The sequence below is a fragment of the Rhinopithecus roxellana genome, chromosome 4 (assembly GCF_007565055.1).
Source record: "Rhinopithecus roxellana isolate Shanxi Qingling chromosome 4, ASM756505v1, whole genome shotgun sequence".
Classification (NCBI taxonomy): Eukaryota; Metazoa; Chordata; class Mammalia; order Primates; family Cercopithecidae; genus Rhinopithecus; species Rhinopithecus roxellana.
The window spans coordinates 2,794,249-2,819,097 of NC_044552.1; the positions used below are offsets into that span (position 1 = coordinate 2,794,249).

Genomic DNA, 24,849 nt, shown 5'->3' on the forward strand with positions numbered 1-24,849 from the left:
ATGTTCCTTCTTGTATTAATCAGGGTTGTCCAGAGAAACAAACAATAGGATAGATATATACATATATATATATAAAGAAATTATATATACATATACATACATACATACATATCTATCTATGAAGAAATGCATTATAGGGAATTGGCTTATGCAATTATGGAGGCTAATAAATCTTAAGATCTGCAGTCAGCCAGCTGGAGACCAAGGAGAGGCAATAGTGTAGTTTCAGTCTGAAGGCTGGTGAGCTTAACGCGTAGGAAAACCCAATGTTTCAGCTCAAGTCCAAAGACGAAAAAAAAAAAAAAAAATGATGTCCTGATTTCAAGGTAGTCAGACAGGAAGAGCTCCCTCTTAACTCTCAGAAGGGTCAGCCTTTTTGTTCTATTCAGGTCTTCAACTGATTGGATGAGGTCCACCCACATTAAGGAGGGCAATTTGCTTGACTCTGTCTACTGATTCAAGTTTTAATCTCATCCAGGAACACCCTCACAGACACACCCAGAATGCTTGACCAAAGGTCTGAGAACCCTATGGCACTGACTAGTTGATACATAAAATCAACCATCCCTGATAACCATCACTCATCTACCCATCCATCCAGCCATTTATTCGTTTGCTCCATCTACATTATGAGCACCTATTGTGTGCCAAATTTCGGGGCTAGGAGCTGGGAACACCAAAACAAATAAGGTGGGTTTGACTTCTTGCAGGATGGCATGAGGAGCTTCACAAACCTGCTAGCCAGTGAAACTGGTTTAAAAATATATATTTTTTTCTTTCAGAGATGGGATCTCCCAAGCTAGAGCTCAGTAGCACAATCATAGCTCACTACAGCCTCAAACTCCTGGGCTCAAGTGATCCTTCTGCCTCAGCCCCCAGAATATGGCATGCACCAGCACATCTGGCTAGTTTTTTATTTTTTATTTTTTTGTAGAGATGGTGTCATGCTATGTTACCCAAGGTAATCTTGAACTCTGGCCTCAAACAATCCTCCCTCCATGGTCTCTCAAATTGTTGGGATTATAGACATGAGCCACCATGGCCAGCAAAATTATTTTTGAAAACAAAACAAAAATAACCATTTAAAGTCTCTAGAAACTGTTCTAAGGGAATACAGCAAATAAAGAAGCATTTAGGAGAACCTACTAAAACTGAGTAAGAACAGTGAGAATCTGTGGTATCTGAACCAATACCACTCCCTCCTTCTCCTCTCCAAGCTTAGTGAAATGAAAACTACACTCCAGACAGCTAAGAGCACATAGCTCCCTCTCCAGACAGCTCCTAGTCAGAGGATGTCAGTACTTCTCATCTTGTCCCCAGCTGCCTATTGCTGAGGCTAAAATCTGGGTGAGTGCAGCCAAGAGACAGAGGCTCCCTTCTTCCATTCAGCCTGCACTTGTGGGAAGGCTTTGTGTTGGGTGTAGTGCTGCTGATTATACAAAGGCCCTGATTGCTGTTGTATCATCTCTCAAGGTGATGGATCTATGCCAGGAGAAGTAAGCTGAAAAGACCTGAGGCTACTAGCCCCTCTCCCTAACATTCAGTTCCAAAAGTGAGGTGTGACTCAGAGAGAAACACACTATTGTCCCCACTTCCAGCCCCAGATCTACAGCCCAGAAATGTTGCCCAAGTAGAGAGGCAGACTATAAAGCAGAGAGCCCCAAGTCTCTTCCTAAAAGAACTTACTTCATGCACAAGAAAGTATGCAGAAGTTCAAACATAAGCGTGTGATCAAAAACAATGGACTTGTGGTTAGAAAACAAACCAAAAAAATTAACAACAACAAAAAAAAACTGTTGAGAAGACATTGACAGGTTCATTGGAGATATATGCTAAACTGTAGGTCAGCTATTTTGCTAGAGAAAACAACCAGGGAAAGAGATAACCAGGAGGAGCCCTGGAAATCTGCTGAGAATTCATGGAGCTCAACATCTGGGTGTAGTCAGTGAAAGAGATAACTAAAGAGAGCTGTGCCACTTTGTCAAAACCACTGTCATCCCAGAGTGACTGCAGGCCTACCCAGTGTTGTACTCTCTGAAGAACATCAGAGACTTAACATAGAGGAGTGAGGAAAACAGAATTCACTAAAATTATGCAGCGGCAACCAAACAAATAAGCAATAAAAAGCCTGGGCGGTGGAAGGATTGTATTCAGAGTTGCTATAATGTATTATCTAAAATGCCCAGTTTCCAACAAAAAATTATGAAACATACAAAGAGAAAGTATGAATCATGCATTGGAAAAATAAGCAGGTAACATAAACTGCTTATAAAAACAACAAAATGTTGGTATAACAATGACTTTGAAGTAACCATTACAAATTTGTCAAAGAACAAAAGGGAACCATAATTAAAGAAGTAATGGAAGGTATAATGATAATGCCATATAAAATAGACAATATTAATAAAGGGATTCTAATTACAAAGAAAATGTAAATCATGGAGTTGACAAGTACCATACAGTTGGCCCTTGAGCAATGCAGGTTTGGGGCACCAACACTCTACACAGTAAAAATATTACATGTAACATTTATTGAAAGTTGAATTGCTTAATATGTACCATAGACTGAGATCTGCAGCTGTGGTTGCCTGCCATTTCAAGATATTTTGTAAAAAACCAAATTCATGAAATTTACATTAAATTTGTATATAACTTTTGACGCCCCCCAAAGAGTCTGATCAAAAACCCAACTGCATTTGCACAAAAGAGTAGAGTTAGCCCATCCCTTCCTGTCTTAAATCCTGATGCTCACTTCTCTTTCTTATTAATAAATGCCATTGGGGGTATTTTCTTTTATCTAGAATAGGGCACTTATTTCTATTTTCTAGAATAGGAACTCACTGCTGTCTCTTGGTTGTCAGAAGATGCTTCTCCTGTTATCCTGACATTTTTAAAGCCAAACTTTTCTCTAAAATTATCAAACCATCCTTTGCTGGCATTAAATTCTTCAGCATTAGATCCTTCAACATCTTTTTGCTTTCGGTTGTCATATAATGACTTTGCTTTTACTCACATCATATGAGAGGTTGTAAGTACGCCTTTCTTTTAGCAATCCTACGCCCACTTAAAAGCTGCATTTTCTATATGAGGTAAAAAGGTATTTTGCAAAAAGGGCAAGGTCTTCACACCTGCTGGTATAGCTGCAATGATGTCTTCATGAATTTTCTTTTCTTTTTTTTTTTTTTTAAAGACAAAGTCTCACTCTGTCACCAAGGCTGGAGTGCAGTGGTGCAATCTCAGCTCACTGCAACCTCTGCCTCCCAGTTCAAGCAATTCTCCTGCCTCAGCCTCCTGAGTAGCTGGGATTATAGGCACCTGCCACCACACCCAGCTAATTTTTGTATTTTCAGTAGAGATGGGATTTCACCATGTTGGCCAGGCTGGTCTCAAACTCCTGACCTAAGGTAATCCACCCGCCTTGGCCTCCCAAAGTGCTGGGATTACAGGCATGAGCTACCCAGCCCGGCCTTCCTTTTCTTTTTCTACAATGTTCATTTTAGATTTCTTCTTTATCTTGAAATGGCAGGCAATCACAGTTGCAGACCTCAGTCTGTGGTATATATTAAATAATTCAGTTTTTTCTAGGAATGTCATGAATTTTCTCTGCTTCTTGGGAACATTTCTGGCATTACTTTGCATGGGTCTCATGGTGTTATTCAAGGTTTACAGCATTACACTAAGCACAGGGAAAAACACATAAGAATCTTGAGAGATATTTTTTACTGCAATGTGCAATTTATTAGAGAGAAGAACTGCTCACAGGAAGATGATTAGTATCACATGTTGTTTTCAGCATATTCTCACAACACTTGAGCTCACTGTAATAGAAATGGGAGGTGGCTATGAAATTATTACAGTAGTAAAGTATATACTACAGTTAGTTTTATGCAGTTTTGATTTAATACTGCCCCTTTACATTTGTTTACATTTCTCTTGACTGTGAATGGCATCATGTACAGTCTGCAAGTGTTTGTGTGTGTAAGTTTTGATAAATGTTAACTTTTTATAATAGATTTGTGTATATTTTATGGCTCTAAATGATAAAATAGAATGGCATCTACATATATTTTATGCATTCATGACATATCTAACTTAAAAGATTTTGTTTTATATTTCTAGGCTATGTGATTCATTTGTGAGTTTTTTGAAATTGTCACAAATTTCCAAAAAATTTTCCAAAATATTTATTTATTTATTTATTTATTTTATTTTATTATTATTATTATTATTTTGAGATGGAGTCTCGCTCAGTCGCCCAGGCTGGAGTGCAGTGGCATGATCTCGGCTCACTGCAAGCTCCGCCTCCCGGGTTCACGCCATTCTCCTGCCTCAGCCTCCCAGGTAGCTGGGACTACAAGCGCTCGCCGCCACGCCCAGCTAATTTTTTTGCATTTTTAGTAGAGATGGGGTTTCACCGTGTTAGCTAGGGTGGTCTCGATCTCCTGACCTCTTGATCCGCCCGTCTCGGCCTCCCAAAGTGCTGGGATTACAGGCTTGAGCCACCGCGCCCGGCCCAAAATATTTATTTTAAAAAATTCTCATATGTCATTCAGGTGTCAACTATACTGAGATGAAAAATTCACTAGGGGGGCTCGATAGTAGATTTGAACTCTCAAAAGAAGGAATTAGCAAACTTGAAGATAGAGTGATAGTGCAGAGAGGGAAAAATTGAAGAAAAATGAACAGAACCTTCAGGAAAGGTGGGATACCATGAAGTACGCCAGCATACATATAATAAGACTATAGTTGGGGGAAGAAAGAGAAGAAAAACATCTGAAGAAATAATGGTCTTAAATATCCCAAATTTATTGAAAAACATTAATTTATACACCCAGGAAGCTTGATGAACTAAATAGAATAAATGCAAATGGAGCTACAAAGAGACACATTATAGTGAAAATTCTGAAAGCCAAAGACAAGGAGAAAATCTTGAAAGCAGCAAGAGAAAAATGACTTGTCATTCACAAGGGAGCTCCAATAAGATTAATAGCTGACTTCTTATCAGAAATAATGGAGACCAGAAGGTAGGGACATAATATAATCAAGTGCCCAAAGAAAAATATAATCAACCAAGTATCCTATATCCAGGAAAGTTATCTTTCAAAAATGAATGTGGAATAAATTCCCAGATAAACAAATGCTGAGAGATTTTTTTTTTTGCTAGGACATAGACTACTAAAGGAAGTATAGTATTTATTTAACACCAAAGAAAAAAACACCAAAGAAAATTCTTCAGGCTGAAAGCAAGTGACCCCAGATAGTAATGTGAATCCACACAAAAAAACAAAGAACATTGGTAAAAGTAATTATGTAACTATAAAAAGACTATAAATGCAAATTTCTTCTCCTTTCTTCTCTCTACTGATTTTAAAAGCAATTGTGTAAAACAATATGCATATAATGTATCATTGGTCTCAAAACATATAGAAATGTAATATCTTTGCCAATAATAGCAACAAGAATGTGGGTGGGAGCAAAGCTGTACTGGGCTAAGGAAATGACTCCAGATGGTACCTTGACTCCACAAGAACAAATGAAGAGAATCAGAAATGATAGATAAGAGGGTTAATATTTAAAAAGCTATAACTATATAATTGCTGTCTTTTATTAACTTGGTTTCTTTAAAAGACATAACATTATATAAAGTAATCATTATAACAATGTATTGCTTGGCTTATAACATTTATAGATGTAATATGTATAATAATAATACCATAAAAAGTGGGGAAAGGGAATAGAGCTGTGTAAGAGTGATATATCTATATCTCACTGGAATTAAGTTAGTATACATCTGAAGCTGATTCTGATAAGTTAAGATGTATATGTAAGCCCTAGAGTAACCCCAAGGAAATAACTCAAAAATATAGTGAAAACAATCATTAGAGGAATTAAAATGTTACACTAGAAAATACTCATTTAATACAAAAGAAAGCAGTAAAAGAGGAATAGAGAAACAAAAAAGATATGCAAAATATAGAAAATAAAAACTAAAAGGAAAGATTATAGTTAATAGGAATGAAGCAAACAATTCAACTCAAAGGCAGAGATTATTAAACAGAATAAAAATTACAAGATTTGCTACATGCAATTTATGGGAAATACACTTTAAATCCAAAGATACAAACAGATTGAAAGTGGGGGCTAGAAAAAGGTATTCTAAGTAAATAATAACCAAAAGAGAGTTGAGCTGGCTATACTAATGTCAGACAAAATAGACTTTAAGTCAGATATGTTACAGGAGACAAAAGAAGATTATCCATTGGTAAATGGGTCAATCCATCATGAAGATGTCATAATTATAAACATATTTGTACCTCATACCAGAGCTCCAATATGTATCAAGTAAACAGAGAATTAAAGGGAGAAAGGCACAATTCTACAGTAATAGGTGGAAACATCAATACTCCACTTTCAATAATGAATAGAACTACACAGACGATCAATCAGGAGATGAAACACTTGAACAACACCATAACCAACTAGACCCAACAGACTTATGCAGAATCCTCCACACAAAAACAGCAGAATACACATTTATCTCAAGTGCATATAGAACATTCCACAGTATAGACTGTATCATAGGTTACAAAACAAGTGTCAACAAAAAGAATCAAACTCTGTAAGATATTTGAAGAGATTTATTTTGAGCCAAATATGAGTGACCAGTGGGCTATGACACAGCCCCACGAGATCCTGAGATCATGTGCCCCAGGGGGTCAGCTCCAGCTTGGATTTATACATTTTGAGGAGAAAGAAGGCATCCATCAGTATGTGTAAGATATACATTGATTCAGTCCAGAAAGACAGGACAACTCAAACTGAGGCTTCCAGGTTGTAGGTAGATTCAAAAGATTTTCTGATTGGCAATTGGTTGGAAGAGTTTCTCTAAAGACCTAGAATCAATAGAATGGGGTGTCCGGGTTAAGATAAGGGGTTATGGAGACCAATATTCTTATTTTGCAAATGAGGCCTCCAGGAAGCAGGATTTAGAGAGAATAGACTGTAAATGTTTCTTATCAGACTTAAGAAGATGCCCGACTCTTAGTTACTTCTCTCTTGGATCAGGAAAAAGACCTGGAAACGGAGGGAGATTCTCTATAGATGTAGATTTTTTCCACAAGAGACAGCTTTGCAAGACCACCTCAAAATATGTCTCAGAAACATATTTTGGGGTAACATACTTTGATTTCTTTTAGGGCCTGCTATCTGTCATGCTGGTATCTTATTGCTACAGAGAGTTTGTTTTGTCAGTCTTAAGGTCTGTTTTAATGTTAATGCTAGTCAGCTGTGCCTGCATTCCAAAGGGAGGAGGATGTAACCAGGCATGTTTGACTCCTTCCCATCATGACCTGAACTAGTTTTTCAGGTTAACTTTAGAATGCCCTTGCCATAGAAGAGGGGTCCATTTAGTTGTTTGGGGGTTAGAATTTTAGTTTTGATTTACATAAGTCTCAACGATTTAAAAATGCTGAAATATACGAAGTATCTACTTCAACTGCAATGGAATGAAACTAGAATTCAGTAACAGAAGGCAAACTGAACATTCCCAGATACATGGAAAATAAAAAACACATTCCTAAGTGACCTAAAGATGAAAGAAGAAATCAAAAGGTAAATTAGAGAATACCTATAGGAGATGTGTTTTCTTGCATCGTATATAGTGTCCTAGCCCGTCAGCAATGCTACATTCCGGAGAGGTGCATAGCTGTTTAATTGAACTGCTGTCTTCTCAGGGCTAAGAGACTGACTAAAGAGATACGGGATTATATATTTTAACGTGTTCTTTTCTGTCTATCCCAATTTATCTTTCCACTTCTTTGTCTGTCTCTATCTAATAACCTCTAAGCCAAATCTCTCCAAAGCTAACAAGCTGGCTTTTAATATATAAAACTTTTTTTTAAGTTTCAAAGTGAGGACTGAAGGAAATCAAAATCTTTTACCTCAAAATATTTTTTTAACATATTTTTGAATAGTTGGCACAGGGCCAGCTGATTGAAATAGCCCTGCAAAGCTGGCTTTTGAGGAGAAATTTGCATCTGTAGAGAATCTCCATTAATGCATCCAGGTCTTCCTTTTCCAGGCCTTTCCTGAATCTAGGAGAGACTGACACCTTTGAAAGTCTGAAAAGAAACATTTATCATCTCTTGTCTCTAAGGGCTACTGCCTCTGAGGCTTCATCTACATAACAAGACCCCCTATGCTAGCCAACTTCCTCTTCCTTTGTCCCTCTTATAACTTGTCTTGCCAATAAAACCAGATTTACCAACATAATCTGTTTTTGCCCATGCTCTGAGACTGTGTCATTTCTATAACCTCAAGATGGTATATAAGCTTCTGTACCTCATTAGGGGTTTGGACCTTACTCTGAAGGCTGGCTTGTGCACATTTTAAATAAACGTGTAGGCCTTTTCTCCTATAAAAAGGAAAAGAAAGAAAATACCTTTAGACAAATGAAAATGAAGACACAGCATATCAAAACTTAGGCATATACCATTTTAATGTAGACATATATCACTTTAATATAGGCATGTACCACTGCCAGCATTGGTTAGAGTCAGTAACCTAACCTTCCCCCTTAAGACACTAGAAAAAGAAGAAAAGAACAAACAAAATCTAAAGCAAGCAGAAGGGAGAAAATAAGAGCAAATAGAGCAGGAATTGATGAAACAGGAACAGAAAAACTATAGAGAAAATCAATGAAGCAAAATCTGGATATTTGACAGCACAAACAGAATTGACAAGTATGTAGTTAGACTGACCAAAAAAGAATGAGCGAAGACAGAATCTGAATTGAAAGAGTGGACATTACCACCAACACTGCAAAAAATAAAAAAGATGAGAAAGCATTACTATAAACAAATTGTACCATAATACATTTTATAATTTAGATAAAATGAACAAATTCCTAGAAAGACACTAATTATCAACACTGACTCAAGAAGAAATAGATAATCTGAACAGACTTAAAACAAGTAAAGTGATCTGAATTTGTAATCAAAACAATAACCACAAAGAAAAGTCCAGACCCATATGTCTTCACTGGTGCATTCTATTAATATTTAAAGAAGAATTAATACCAAATTTTTATTAACACCTCCAAAAAATAAGAGGAAGGAACACTTCCCAACTTATTCTATGAGGGCAATATTACCCTGATACTGAAGCCAGACAAAGATATTGTTATGCCCAGACCGGTTGTTCCCCGAAGAAGACCACCAGAGTCCAGAGTCAAAGCCAAGCAGCAGGGATCTTTAATGCAAGTTTGAACTTGGTCCCTCCGTTCTACAACATACAAGAGGGCCCAGAACAATGCGTGCGCTTGCTTTTTATAGCTCGGGGGAAACAGGACTTGTCAGGTTACAGAGGAACAAGGCATTTCTCTAGGCTACAGCATTACAATTGGTTTACATGTTAATGTTAAGTTATGCTTTTAGCAGCCTTCTTATTGGTTCCTGCACTTTCACAAACGGTTGTACTCAAGGCTGTGATGTGTTTGTGTCAGGCCCAGGAAGTGGAGGCATTGCTCAAGGCTGTGATGTGTTTGTGTCAGGCCCAGGAAGTGGAGGCATATTGGGGGATGTGATGTGCTCAAGGCTGTGATGTGTTCTTTCATTTCCCCCTCTCTCAGGTACCTCTGGAGCCAATCTTGGGTCCTATAGGTCTGACTCCGTTTCAGTGTCCACAGTTTGGTATTGAGCTCTGAGGACCATGAGCTGTACGGTGTCAAACCTTTCTCTGACAAACCGCAAAATTTTGTTTATAACACAAGGTCCTACGGTAAGCAGAAACAGCAGACTTAGCAGGGGTCCAAGGAAGGGGGCTAACAGAGAAAACATAGAGGAATTCCACCATTGGTTTGCAGCTGAGGCAAACTGCTGTTTTTTCATTTCTATGCTTAACCTGCGTAACTGCTGGACCTGGTTCTCTACAAGCCCTGATTCATTGATATAAAAACAACAATCTTCCTTCAGAAACATACATGTACCACCTTTCTCAGCAGTGAGCAAGTCTAAGGCCCTCCGGTTCTGCAAGGCTACTTGAGCTAGGGATGTAAGCTGTCGTTGGAGGGAGGCAAGGGACTCAGCCGACTACTCCATAGCAACAGCAAATTGTTGGTACAACTTGTTATTTTCTATGAGGGTGTGACCTAGGGCTCCCCCTGCCAGTCCGGCCGCAATGAGGGATGATGTGAGGGAGATTCCTGCAATGAGGGGGAGAAATATGGCTCGTGCAGGTCTTGGTCTAGGGACTGGGTGAATAGTAGTACTAGTCCAGTTACCGGTGTACCCCAGGAACTTGCCGGCAGTTAGGAGAGTTAACTGGGGAACTAATGTAATGGGAAGACACAGTTGGTTAGTTACAGAGGGACCAGGTAGATTCTTAGATAATGTTCCATTACACCAAAAGAATATGCCCGGCGGGGCCCTCAGGTTGGTGTTGGGGGGCGTTACAGTGATGTTGCAGAGGCTGGAGTTGGTGCCTGAAAAACAGTAGGGAAACTTCTGACTGGGGTTCAGGTACAGTGGCACATCAAGAATGGGGACGTTTGTGAGATTCTGAAGGTTGTTAATTTGGGTAGAGGATCCCCATGGCAGAGGGACAGCGGTTAGCGGTGGGCGCCCTAGGGTGGCACATAGAAAGCAACCGGACAAGCTATGAAGTCCTGTAAGGTTAGCAAGTTCTACTCCTTCTCGTAATAATTCTAACCAGGAGAAAGGATGTAACTCTTGTGTTAGTCTGTCTTCCTGCCGTTGGCTATTCCCATGGACCAGGGGCAGTACTTGAACTAGGCCCTGCCACAGATAGACGTGACTGCTAGGCCACGTGGAGGAAGAGGAATAGTATACAGCTCCATGTTGAGGCTTGGTCCAGCGGGAGTTCCAAGGGTCTCTAACTACCCAAGTATAGATGCCGCCTCTACCCTGTCGGTAGAAGTTCCCCCCGGATCGCTTGTGCCACCCTCTGACTGAATGCATTCTACAGTAATTGTAGGGGCAGCCTGCGTTTTGGTGCCACCAATAGTGTTTACAATTGTATTTAGTCTGATCAAACTCAAAACATATTATTGGTACCTTTGGCTCGGCTATTTGAAAACCAGTAAAATTTAGCAAGATTGGGGCACTGCACCCTGAGGGGGGGCAATCAGCACTGGCTAATAATTTCCCGGGCTTATGAGGTTGCCCAGGGTGGGTTCGGTTTTCATAAAGCCAGAATCTCCAGACAAAGGGATTAGAAACTGGTTTTGTGTTTGCCCCAGTGGCCACTAGGGCAGCTAACGCTAGTGTTAGACTGCTTAACTGCATGTTTGCAGTGAGCTATGCTGCCGGCGCAGGGTGAGTTTTAAGGGGTTGTTCTTAGCTCTGTCCACAGTCCACATGGTTCGTGCTTCAGTCGCTGCCGTGAGTGGTCCAAGAAGGTCGGAGGTTGGGTCCACCGGTTTGACGTGGGTGTAGTGGATCCACGACGCGATGCCTTCTACTTTCAGGGCAGTGGGTGTGGTTAGGAGTACCTGGAGTGGTCCTTTCCACCTGGGTTCTAAGGTCTCTTGTCGGTGTCGCTTAACCAGGACCCAGTCTCCCGGCTGGTACGGATGGGGTGTCGGTGGGGGACCAGTCTCATATAGTTCCTTCAGCTTGGGCCAGACTTCCTGATGAATTTTCTGCAAGGCTTGTAGGGAAAATAAGAGTTCAGAGACATTTTCTGTTTCAGATTTGAGCAGATCATTTTTTAGGCTGGGAACCAGGGGTGGGGGTCTGCCATACATGATTTCATAAGGGGTAAGGCCCAGTCTGTAAGGGGTATTACGGGCCCGGAACAGAGCGTAGGGGAGAAGGACCACCCAATTAGCGCCAGTCTCCATAGTCAATTTAGTTAAGGTCTCCTTTAAGGTCCGATTCATCCTCTTTAGCTGTCCTGAACTCTGGGGCCTGTAAGCGCAATGTAGTTTCCAATTTGCCCCAAGGATGGAAGCCAAATCCTGACTTACCTTAGCAACGAAGGCTGGTCCATTATCTGACCCTATCTGGACGGGGAAGCCATACCTGGGAAAGATATCTTCCAGAATTTTCTTTGCTACAACCTGAGCAGTCTCCCTCTTGGTTGGGAATGCTTCAATCCACCCTGAAAAAGTATCTACAAAGACAAGTAAGTACCGATACCCATACTTCCCTGGCTTTATCTCAGTAAAATCTACCTCCCAGTAGATACCGGGCCTGGTTCCCCTGAGCCTTGTTCCCGTTGCAGCCTGGGTTTGAGGGTAGGCGTTGTTAAGCTGGCAGACTTTGCAATTGGTCACGATGCTGCTGGCCGTCTCGGCTATATGTCTGATTTTGAGCTTGGAGCGTCTGATCAGGTCTATCATCCGCCGGGCACGTGCCCCAGGTGGGTGGTTCGGTGGATGTGTTCTAACACTTGTTATCCTAATTTTTCTGGTAGGATGGTTTGGTCATTAGTATCAGTCTACCACCCATTCTGGATCTGTTTCAGGGGAAGTTTGTCAATCCACTGGAGATCCTGTTCTGGATAATCAGGGAGATATGGCAGGTCCCGGGGGCCCGGATCAGGGAGCTGGAGTGCAAGGAGTTGACTGGAAGCCTTTGCCACACTCCTTGCAGTTTGGTCTGCCAGAAAGTTGCCTTGAGCAATTGGAGTGGTTGGTTTCTGATGCCCTGGGCAATGTACAATAGCCAACTTTTCTGGTTCCCATAGGGCTGTTAACAGGGCTAGGATCTCTTGCTTATTTTTTACCTCTTTTCCTTCAGCCGTTAGTAACCCTCGCTCCCTATAAATGGCCCCATGTATGTGCGCCGTAGCAAAAGCGTATCGGCTGTCTGTATATACTGTCAGTTTCTTCCCTGCCCCTAGGGTAAGGGCTTGGGTGAGCGCTATCAGTTCGGCCTTTTGGGCCGATGTCCCCGGGGGCAAGGGTTCCGCCCAGATTACCTCAGTCTCTGAAGTCACTGCTGCTCCAGCGTACCTCTGGCCTTGGTGAATGAAGCTGCTTCCATCAGTGAACCAGACGAGGTCTGCATCAGGAAGTGGGCGGTCCTGCAGGTCTTCTCGAACTCCGTGCACCTGAGCTAGTATCTCAGTGCAATCATGGAGCGGGGCATCCAGGTCCGGGTTAGGCAGCAGCGAGGCTGGGTTTAAGGTGGTTGGGGACAGGAAAGTTATCCTGAGAGGGTTTAGTAGTAGTCCTTGGTAGTGGGTGAGCCGGGCGTTACTTATCCACTGATTAGGTGGCTGTTTGAGTACACCCTCGATGGCATGTGGGGTACCGACCCGTAATTCTTGACCCAGGACAAGTTTGTCAGCATCTTGTACCATCAGGGCCGTGGCTGCAATCATTCGGAGACAAGGGGGCCACCCGGTAGCCACTGGGTCTAATTTCTTTGACAGGTAGGCAACTGGCCTCCGCCAGGGGCCTAAGTTCTGAGTTAGCACCGCCTTGGCGACACCCTTGCTCTCGTCCACATATAAGTGGAAGGGCTTAGTGACGTCAGGTAGTCCCAGTGCAGGTGCAGAGAATAAGGCGGTTTTGATCTGTTGGAAAGCCGTCTCGGCTTCTTCTGTCCAATTAAATGGCTGCTGTCCCCGGGTTGCCTGATATAAGGGTTTAGCCAGCTCCGCGAACCCAGGTATCCATAGTCTACAAAATCCTGCTGACCCCAGGAATTCCCTTACTTGTCGGGTGGACTGTGGCCTGGGGATCTGCAGAACAGTTTGCTTCCGGGCATCTGTTAACCAGCGCCGCCCTCCTTTTAGCAGGTACCCCAGATATGTTCCTTCTGGTTTACAGATTTGAGCTTTCTTTGCTGAGGCCCGGTATCCTAGATTTCCTAAAGCTTGTAAGAGACCCTTGGTCCCTTGGAGGCAAGCTTCTTGGGTCTCGGCTGCAATCAGGAGGTCATCAACATACTGTAGTAAAGTTATTTCAGGGTGTTTGCATCGGTACTCACCCAGGTCTTCATGGAGGGCCTCATCGAACACGGTGGGAGAGTTTTTGAATCCCTGAGGCAGTCTGGTCCATGTCGGTTGGCCACTTATGCCCCTTTCAGGGTCAGTCCACTCGAAGGCGAAGAGCTTTTGGCTCTGAGGGGCTAAAGGCAAACTGAAGAAGGCATCTTTCAAATCTAAAACAGTGTACCATTGGTGTTTGGGGTTTAGAGTACTCAGGAGGGTATACGGGTTGGGCACAGTTGGATGTATGTCCATAACCCTCTTATTGACTTCTCTTAAGTCTTGTACAGGTCTGTACTCCCCGCTATTAGGTTTCCGTACCAGCAACAAGGGAGTATTCCAGGGTGAATGACAGGGCCGAAGGACCCCTTGGTCGAGGAGCCGACGGATGTGGGGAGTAATTTCTACTTTGGCCTCTAGGGGCATTGGGTACTGCCGTACCCGAACAGGATCTGTCCCAGGCTTGAGTTCGACAAACAAGGCCGGACGGTGTTTCGCTAGTCCTAAGCCCCCTGTCTCTGCCCAAGCTCCTGGATATTGCTGGAGCCAGGTTGCTATGTCCTGGTCAGGGGTCACTTGCTCTTGGTGGAGCCGGTACTCATCTTCTAGGGTTATAGTCAGGATGGGCACGGGCTGATTTTGGGAATTGGTCACGATGGGCCCCTCAGGGAGGAAATGGATCTGTGCTCCCATTTTAGTCAGCAGGTCTCTCCCTAATGGGGCAGGGGCTCTCAGGGATGACCAGGAAAGAATGGGTTACATTCCTGGCTCCAAGGTTTACTGTTCTTTGTGTCGTCCAGGGGTACTTCTTAATTCCTGTGGCCCCTTGTACCCATGAGGACTTGGTGGATAATTTTCCATTAGTTTTAACTAGGACCGAATGCTGTGTTCCCGTATCGACCAAGAACTGGACTGGGGACCCCTCCACTTGCAGAGTTACCCTAGGTTCGGGGAGGGGGACCGAACCCCGTCTTCCCTAGTCTTCGTCTTGAGTGACTAGTACGGGTGTAGACCTAGGGGGTCCCTGTCCTCGTTGTTTCTTCTTAGGGCAGTTTCTTACCCAGTGGCCCACTTCCTTACAGTAGGCGCATTGGTCTTTGCTCAGATTATCATGTCTGGGGCACTGCCTAGGTTGAGTGTTCTCTGGCTGTAGATGCTCTTTCTGTACTACTGCTGCCAGGACCTTGGTCATTTTTTCGGTGGCCTTAAATTGCTTTTCTTCTGGAGTATCTCTATTATTGTAAACTCGCTGGGCTATCTGGAGGAGGTCCTGTATCTGTTTTCCCTCTAAGTTTTCTAATTTCTGGAGTTTCTTTTTAATATCTGAGGCTGCCTGATACAAAAGACATTACAATAGCTGCCTGACTTCCTGGGGCCTCTGGGTCTATGGGGGTATACTGTCTAAAGGCTTCCATTAATCTTTCTAAGTAGCTGGCTGGGCTTTCTGTCTTTCCTTGCAAAACAGAGTATACTTTAGCCAAATTAGTGGGCTTGCGAGCGGCCGCCCGGAGACCCGCCATTAGAGTCTGGCGATAAAGGTGTAGCCGTCCCCTACCTTCTGCTGTGTTGTAATCCCACGCCGGTCTGGTCAGAGGAAAAGTCGCATTTATGAGGTCAGGGTTGGCAGTTGGTTGACCGTCGTCCCCTGGGACCAGCTTTCTAGCTTCTACCTGTAGTCTCTGTCGCTCCTCTGTTGTGAACAAGATCCGGAGGAGCTGCTGACAATCATCCCAAGTAGGCTGGTGGGTGAACATGACACTATCTAGCAAAGCCATTAAATCTTTGGGGTTGTCTGAAAACCGGGCACTCTGAGTCTTCCAGTTATACAGATCACTAGTGGAGAATGGCCAGTACTGAAGCCTGGAGATACCCGTGTCATCTGGGGGTCCTATTTCCGGGAGGGGTAAAGCCACTGTGGAGTCAGGTGGCTGGGGGGGGCTAGCTCGCAAAGTGCGCCCCCGTGTCCGCCCAGCCTGCCCTTCAGAGTTACTTTCACTTTCAGCAGATCCGAGAGCTCCGGCCGCCTCCCGTTCGCTTGCTCCCTCCCGTGGCTCAGCCCAGGGGGCTGGGGCCTGGGGTCCGGAGGGGTCCGGAGGGGTTCTGTGGACAGTGGGTCCTCGCTCTCAGGTAAAACAGGATGGGTGGGGCCGTCGGTTGCTTGGATTTTAGCAGCCGAGCAACCAGTGCCTTGCAGGGTTCCGGGGCTAATAGGAAGGGGGACAGCCAAGGGGGCGGGTTCTCAGCTAGGTCCTGCCATATAAGAATGTATGGGATATGATCCGGGTGGCCGGCACGCCCTGATAGGAAAACCTTAGACTTGACTCTAGTGATGACGGGAAGGCAGAATGTCCCTTCGGGTGGCCACCCTACATTAAAGGTAGGCCATTCGGAGCGGCATAGAGTAATTAGCCTTCCCTTCCTGATTTCCATACTAAGATCACGGCCCCTTGCTTTAACATCCTTGAAATTACTTGTAAGGAGAGATAGGGGAGTGCTCTGGGTATTTCCCATTTTAAACGGTAGCGCCCAGAGAGGCGTCTGGAACAGGTCCTGCAAGGGAACAAATTATGTCAGCCGCAGGCACGCTCCAGGAATCTGGGGTCAGAATCAGATCAAACGAGAGCCGCCAGCGCGCACCAGAAATCTTGGGTCAGCGTCAGATCAAATGAGAGCCGCCAGCGCGCACCAGAACTCTTGGGTCAGGGTCAGAGCAAACGAGAGCCGCCAGCGCGCACCAGAACTCTTGGGTCAGGGTCAGAGCAAACGAGAGCCGCCAGCGCGCACCAGAACTCTTGGGTCAGGGTCAGAGCAAACGAGAGCCGCCAGCGCGCACCAGAACTCTTGGGTCAGGGTCAGAGCAAACGAGAGCCGCCAGCGCGCACCAGAACTCTTGGGTCAGGGTCAGAGCAAACGAGAGCCGCCAGCGCGCACCAGAACTCTTGGGTCAGGGTCAGAGCAAACGAGAGCCGCCAGCGCGCACCAGAACTCTTGGGTCAGGGTCAGAGCAAACGAGAGCCGCCAGCGCGCACCAGACTCTTGGGTCAGGGTCAGATCAAACGAGAGCCGCCAGCGCGCACCAGAAATCTTGGGTCAGGGTCAGATCAAATGAGAGCCGGGGGACGTCTCCCACTGGTCTCCGCTGGCCGTCCTATAGCGCGTCCGCCAGGACTGCGTCAGCTTCAGTTTCAGACCTCGCGAGTTACAGATACAGGTTTAGAACAGACACAGACACACAAACAGAGATGAGCCAGCTCACCTATCAGCAGATCGATCCCGGTAGATCCGTTGACCAGGGGTCTGGTGGGCTTGGGGAATCCCGGACAAGCCCCCAAATGTTATGCCCAGACCGTTTGTTCCCCGAAGAAGACCACCAGAGTCCAGAGTCAAAGCCAAGCAGCAAGGATCTTTAATGCAAGTTCGAACTTGGTCCCTCCGTTCTACAACATACAAGAGGGCCCGGAACAATGCGTGCGCTTGCTTTTTATAGCTCGGGGGAAACAGGACTTGTCAGGTTACAGAGGAACAAGGCATTTCTCTAGGCTACAGCATTACAATTGGTTTACATGTTAATGTTAAGTTATGCTTTTAGCAGCCTTCTTATTGGTTCCTGCGCTTTCACAAACGGTTGTACTCAAGGCTGTGATGCGTTTGTGTCGGGCCCAGGAAGTGGAGGCATTGCTCAAGGCTGTGATGTGTTTGTGTCAGGCCCAGGAAGTGGAGGCATTGCTCAAGGCTGTGATGTGTTTGTGTCAGGCCCAGGAAGTGGAGGCATATGGGGGGATGTGATGTGCTCAAGGCTGTGATGTGTTCTTTCAATATCACAAAGAAAAAAGAAAAAAAACTACAGACCAGTATTTCTTATGACTATGGACTAAAAAATCCTCAACTAAACACTAGCAAAACAAACACAGTAACATATAAAAAGAATTATACATGACAACAGAGAAGAATTTATCCCAGGAATGAAAAGTTTGTTTACATATCCAAAAATCAATTAATGTACCATACCAAAAGAATAAAAAACCCAAATCACATGATTATCTCAACAATTTCAGAAAAAAAAATTAGACAAAATCCAACACTTTTTGACCATAAAAAACACTCATCAGGACTTCTGATTTCTGGCCCAGCATGAAAAGAGTTTTAAAGTCATCATTCTGTTATAAACAGGTAAAAAGCTGAACAAACTGAAAAAAATCAACAAGTCTTCTTAGATCTGTCAGAGAAGTGAGGTCTCAGGGAAAATTACTGTCCTCAAAATTGGAGAGAAAGACAGGTGGATGCAGGGAATCAAAACTTAGTGGAGCAGAAACTCAAAATGAGAAACTTCCACAGAAGCCAGTAATGGGTTAGGAAAACCCAATTGCTAGAGGCTCAGTGTGGACAAGTCTGATAGTTAAAAAATAAAAAAGGATGGGCACGGTGGCTCACACCTGTAATCTCAGCACTTTGGGAGCCAGAGCTGGGCAGATCACCTGAGGTCGGGAGTTCAAGACTAGCCTGACCAACATGGGGAAACCCCATCTCTACTAAAAATACAAAATTAATCAGGTGTAGTGGCTCATGCCTGTAATCCCAGCTACTTGGAGGCTGAGGCAGGAGAATCGCTTGAACCTGGGAGGTGGAAGTTGCAGTAAGCTGAGATTGCACCATTGCACTCCAGCCTGGGCAACAAGAGCAAAACTCCATCTCAAAACAAACAAACAAACAAAAATCACAACTCCTCTGGGGAGCCTTGTCATAAAGCGGCCCTGACACTTTTGTGAGTTTTAACCTCAGGAGCTCTACCAGTTTCTCACAGTGAATATTGGAGAAAAATCCCCTTGTACTTCCAGCAGGGGGAGGATAAAACCATCACTTTGAAATACACTAGAGAATTCTGTTCTTAACAAGACCTGCCCTCAAGAGAAACTATTTTACCAGAGTCTAATCTGCTAGGATTTTGTCAGAACCCAAATGACCTGGGGGAACGGGAAACTGAACTCCAGCCCTCTCAAACTGTCGGTGTGGGGGAAAGGAAATACCCACTGTTGACATCCTGTCCCATCTCAGAGGAAGGAGGAGTGGAGGAAACTGAAAAGCACTTGTGAAATTCACAGCTCACCAGCATAGGCTCACCAAAGGTCTGAGACCAAATCACAGGACTCTAAAACACTTCCTATTCCCTCAGCCCCTACAGCTTACCACCACATCATTGAAGGCCTATTTACTAAAGTTCCTTTTAGCTCATACATCATGTTCAACTTGGAACAAAAGTTACAAGGCATACTAAAAGGCAAAAAACTTGGTTTATGAGACAGCAAGCATTTGAACCAGAGTCAGATATAGAAGGGATGTTGGATTTATCAGACTGGGAATTAATAAAAACTATGACTAATATGCTAAAGCCTCTTATGGAAAAAGTAGACAACATGTAAGAACTGATGAGTACTATAAGCAGAGAGATGGAAATTCTAAGGGAAATTTTTTTTTTTTTAATGCTAGAGGTCAAAAATACTGAAACAGACATGAAGGTAGACATTTTATTAGATTTGGAACAGCTGAAGAAAGACTCTGTGAGCTTGAGGATATGCTGGTAAAAACTTCCGAAACTGAAAAGCAAAGAGAAAAAAGACTGATTAAAGAAAAGAACCGGATATTCAAGAACTGTGATACAACTACCAAAGGTGTAACATAATGGAACTATCAGAAGGAAAACAAGGCGAAAAAGGAACAGAAGAAATCATTGAAGCAATCATGACTGATAATTTTCCCGAAATTAATGTCAGATGCCAAACTGCAGATCCATAATGCTCAGGACAAATGCCCAAAATACTGCATCTAGGCATATTATTTTTAAACTTCAGAGAATCAAAGAGAAAAAAGAATCTTGAAAGATGCCCAGGGGAGTGGAGAGACACCCTACCTACAGTGTAACAAAGATGAGAATTAAATCTTATGGAGCCTCAGAAATTATGCAAGCAAGAAGAGAGTGGAGTGAAATATTTAAAGTATCGAGAGAAAAAAAATCCACAAACCTAGAAATATGTATCCTGCAAAATGATCCTTCACAAGTAAAGGAGAAAAAAAGACTCTCAGACAAACAAATTTGAGGGAATGTGTTGCCAGTAAAACTGCCTTGAAAGAAATGTTAAAAAAAAAAAAAAAAAAAAAAAAGTCCTTCAGAGTGAAGGAAAATGGTGTAAGTTAGAGACTTGGATCTACATAAAGAAAAGAAGAGCACTGGAAAAGAAATAAGTGAAGATAAAATAGAAGCTTTTATTTTGCTTATTTTAATTTATTTAATAGATGACAGTTTGTGCAAAATAATGTTAGCAGCAATGTATTTGATGGTTATAGCTTATGTATAAGTGAAATGAATGACAGAAATGACACAAGAAATGGAAGGGAGGAATTGGAAATATTTTCTTATTATGAGGTATGCTTTACATGTGAATCAGCATATGTTACTCAAAAGTGGAATTTGATTAGTTGTAAATGTATATTGGAAACTCTTGGATACTCACTTTAAAAAGTAAAAGGAGAAGTATAATATATATGCTAAGAAATGAGAAAAAATAGAATTGTATAAAATGCTCAACTACAAAAGGCAGAAAAAGAGTGAAGATGAAACTAGGAAAAGGAAAAAGGAGAACAAATAAAAAACTGTAACAAATATGGCAGATATTAATCTAACTACATCAATAATCACTTTAAACATCAATGGTCTAAATGCACCCTTTAGAAAACAAAGGTTGTCAGATTAGAGCAAAAAACCAGACCCAACTATATGTTGCCTGCAAGAAACCCACCTTAAATACAAAGACACATGCAGATGAAAAGTAAAAGAATAGAGAAAATTATACTAACATTAATTATAAGAAAGATAGAGTAGGATATACTAATTTCAGACAGATCCAAGTAAGGAAAATTATGAGGAACACAGAGGAGCATTATGTAATAATAAAGGGGCCAATTTCCCCAGAAGACATAAAAATTCTTAATGTGTATGCACCTAACAACAGAGAGGCAAAACACATGGAACAAAAACTGATAGAATTGCAAGGAGAAGTAGTTGAATCCACCAGCAGAGTTGGAGTCTTCTAAACCCATCTATCAGAAATGGACAGATCCATCAGGCAGAAAATTAGTAAGGACATAGTTGAACACATCATTACAATGAATTAATTGAATATAATTGACATGTATAGACCATTTCCTCCAACAAGGCCACAATACACATTCTTCTGAAGTTCACATAGAACATTCTCCAAGATAGTCCACATTCAGGCCATAAAACTGATTTAAAATAATAGAAATCATCCAATGTATGCTCTCATACCACAGTGGAATTAAACTAAAAATGGTAGCTTGAAAAACACAAATAGAAATAGAAGGAAACTTTCTTAACCTGATAGAGGGCACTCATGAAAAACGAATAGCTGACATTATATTTAATGGTGAAAGACTGGATGCTTTCCCCCTAAAATCAGAAACACATTAAGAATGTTCATTATTGCCACTTCCGATCAACATTGTACTAGAAGTTCTAGCTAGGTCAATTAAGCAAGAAAAAAATAAAATAAAATTCATCCAAATTGGAAAGGAAAAATTAAAATTATGTCTATTCACAGATGACATGATCTTGACATAGAATATGTTCTGTAATATTGAAACACTATAAGAACTAATAAATTCAGCTAGTTTTCTGGATACAAAATAAATATACAAAAATCAATTGTATTTCTATACACTTGCAATGAGCAACCTGAAAATAAAATTAAGAAAATGATTCCATTTATAATGGTGTAAAAATAAACTACTTAGGAAAATTTTTAACAAAAGAAGCACAAAACTCATACACTAAAAATTATGAAACATTGTTGAAAGAAATTAAAGAAGATCTAAATAAATAAAACATACCACATGTTCATGGATAGGAAGATGTAATATTTTTAAGATGGCAATACTCCCAAAATTGAGCTACATATTTAATGCAATCTCTATCAGAATCCCAGCTGGCTTCTTTGTAAAAATTGACAAGCTGATTCTAAAATACATATGGAATTGCAAGTGACCAGGAATAGCCAAAACAATCTTGAAAAAGAAGAACAAAATTGGAAAACTCACAGTCCCTGATTTCAAAACTTACTACAAAGCAACAGTAATCAAGACAAAGTGGTACTGGCAAAAGAATAGACATATGGATTGTATGTATATCACATGAATCATGGAATTGAGAGCATAGAATTAAACTCTCATCCTTATGGTCGATTGATTTTCAATAAGGGTACCAAGACACTTCACTAAGGAAAAAAATCGTTTTTTGACAACTGGTAGTGGTACAACAGAATATCCATATAGAAAAGAATGAAGTCAGATCCCTACCTCACACTATATACAAAAATTAATTCAGAATAGATATAAAACCTAATTTTAAGAACCAATATAGCAAAACTCTTAGAAAAAAACATAGTAGTACATCTTCATGACTTTGAATTCTTAGATGGGAATCACGGATTCTCATATATGACACCAATGGTATAAGCAACAACAACAAAAAAATACCCCATAGCCTTGGCCCAAGGGCTCCTTCAGCTGGTAAACAACTTCAGCAAAGTTTCAGAATACAAAATCAATGTACAAAAATCACTAGCTTTCCTATACACCAACAACAGCCGAGTCAAGAGCCAGATTAGGAAGGCAATCTTATTCACAATTGCCACAAAAAGAATAAAATACCTAGGAATACATCTAACCAGGGAGGTGAAAGATCTTTACAATGAGAATTACAAAACACTATGGAAAGAAATCAGAGAAGACACAAGCAAATGGAAAACATCCCATGATCATGGATAGGAAGAATCAATACCATTAAAAGGCCTATATACTGCCAAAAGCAATTCACAGATTCAATGCTATTCCTATCAAACTATCAATGACATTCTTCACAGAACTAGAAAAGACTATTGTAAAATTCATATGGAACCAAAAAGAGAGCAAAAATAGCCAAGGCAATCCTAAGCAAAAAACTGGAGGCATCACATTACCCAACTTCAAAGTATACTACAGGGCTACAGTAACCAAAACAGCATAGTACTGGTACAAAAACAATCAAATAGACCAGTGGAACAGAATAGAGAGTCCAGAAATAAGGCTTCACACCTATGACTGTCTGATCTTCGACAAAGCTAACAACAACAACAAAAAAGCAATGGGGAAAGGACTCCTTTTTCAATAAATGATGTTGGGATAACAAGCTAGCCATATGCAGAAGATTGGAGCTGGACCCCTTCTTTAGACCATATACAAAAATCAACTCGAGATGGATTAAAGGCTTAAATGTAAAACCAAAAACTATAAAAACCCTGGAAGACAACTTAGGTGATACCATCCTGGACACAGGAATGGGCAAAGATTCCATGACAAAGACACCAAAAACAATCTGAACAAAAGCAAAAGTTGACAAATGGAATCTAATTAAATTTAAGAGCTTCTGCACAGCAAAGGAGACTATCAGCAGAGTAAAAAGACAACCTATAGAATGGGAGAAAAAATTATAAACTACGTATCTGACAAAGGTTTATCTAGCATCTATAAGAAACTTAAAAAAAATTACAAGAGAAAAACAAACAACCTTATTAAAAAGTGGGCAAAGAACATGAACCAACACTTCAAAAGAAGACATACATGCAGCCAACAAGCATATGAAAAAGTTCAATATCGCTGATCATTAGAGAAGTGAACATTGAAACTACAATGAGATACCATCTCACACCAGTCAGAATAACTATTACTAAAAAGTCAAAAAATAACAGATGCGGGCAGAGTTGTGGAGAAAAGGAATATTTATACACTGTTGGTGAGGGTGTAAATTAGTTCAACTGTTGTGGAAAGCAATAAGGCTATTCCTCAAAGAGCTAGAAGCAGAACTACCATTCAACCCAGCAATCCCATTACTGAGTATATGCTCAGAGGAATATAAATCATTCTATCATAAAGATACATGCACGTGAATGTTAACTGTAGCACTATTCACAATAGCAAAGACATGGGATCAACCTAAATGCCCATCAATGACAGACTGGATAAAGAAAATGTGGTGCATATACATCATGGAATACTATGCAGCCATAAAAAAGAGTGAAATCATGTCTTTTGCAGGAACATAGGTGGAGCTGGAGGCCATTATCCTAAGCAAACTAACACAGGAACAGAAAACCAAATACCATGTGTTTTCACTTATAAGTGGGAGCTAAATGATAAGAATACATGAACACAAAGAAGGGAACAACAGACATGGGTCTACTAGATGGTGAAGCATGGGAGGAGAGAGAAGAGCAGAAAGGATAACTATTAGGTACTCGGCTTAATACTTGGGTGATGAGATGATCTGTACAACAAACCCCCTGTGACGTGCGTTCACTTATGTAACAAACCTTCACATATACCCCCAAACCTAAAATAAAGGTTAATAAAGAAAAATACAAAGATAAATATTATTTCATAAAAATGCAATTTTTTGTGTTTAATAGGACACCATCAAGAAAGTAAAAAGACAATACACAGAATGAGAGAAAATATTTATAAATAATATATCTCATGAGAGACATATAGAATTTTTTAAAAGAACTCTTACAACTCAATAATGAAAAGACAACCCAATTTTAAAATGTTCAAAGTATCTGGATAAACATTTCTCCAGAGAAGGTGTACAAATGGCCAATAAGCTCATGAAAAATGTTCAACATCATTAGTCATCAGAAAAAGGCAAATCAAAGCCACAATGAGATAGCCTTCACACTCGTTAAGATGGCTAAAATCATTAGTCAGATAGTAACAAGGAGTAAAAAGGCTGTGGAAAAACTGAACTCTCATACACTACTAATAGTCCAGGCACTTTGGAAAACA

The 24,849-nt window shown here is 41.5% G+C and overlaps 1 protein-coding gene and 1 long non-coding RNA gene across 2 annotated transcripts; both read right to left on the bottom strand.

The window, feature by feature from the left end:
• Window positions 1-6,623: 6,623 nt before the first annotated feature.
• On the bottom strand, window positions 6,624-9,192 carry LOC115896957. The gene is made up of 3 exons (XR_004056909.1): window positions 8,760-9,192; window positions 8,341-8,413; window positions 6,624-6,893 (listed from the first exon to the last, which is right to left on the bottom strand). It is a non-coding gene; the product is annotated as an uncharacterized LOC115896957 (long non-coding RNA).
• A 2,349-nt stretch (window positions 9,193-11,541) lies between these two features.
• On the bottom strand, window positions 11,542-14,016 carry LOC115896978. Its single transcript, XM_030929358.1, has 2 exons — window positions 12,042-14,016; window positions 11,542-11,667 (listed from the first exon to the last, which is right to left on the bottom strand). Exon 1 carries the CDS (start codon window positions 13,345-13,347, stop codon window positions 12,460-12,462), a length of 888 nt encoding a protein of 295 aa, XP_030785218.1. The 5' UTR covers window positions 13,348-14,016; the 3' UTR covers window positions 11,542-11,667; window positions 12,042-12,459.
• Between the last annotated feature and the right edge of the window lie 10,833 nt (window positions 14,017-24,849).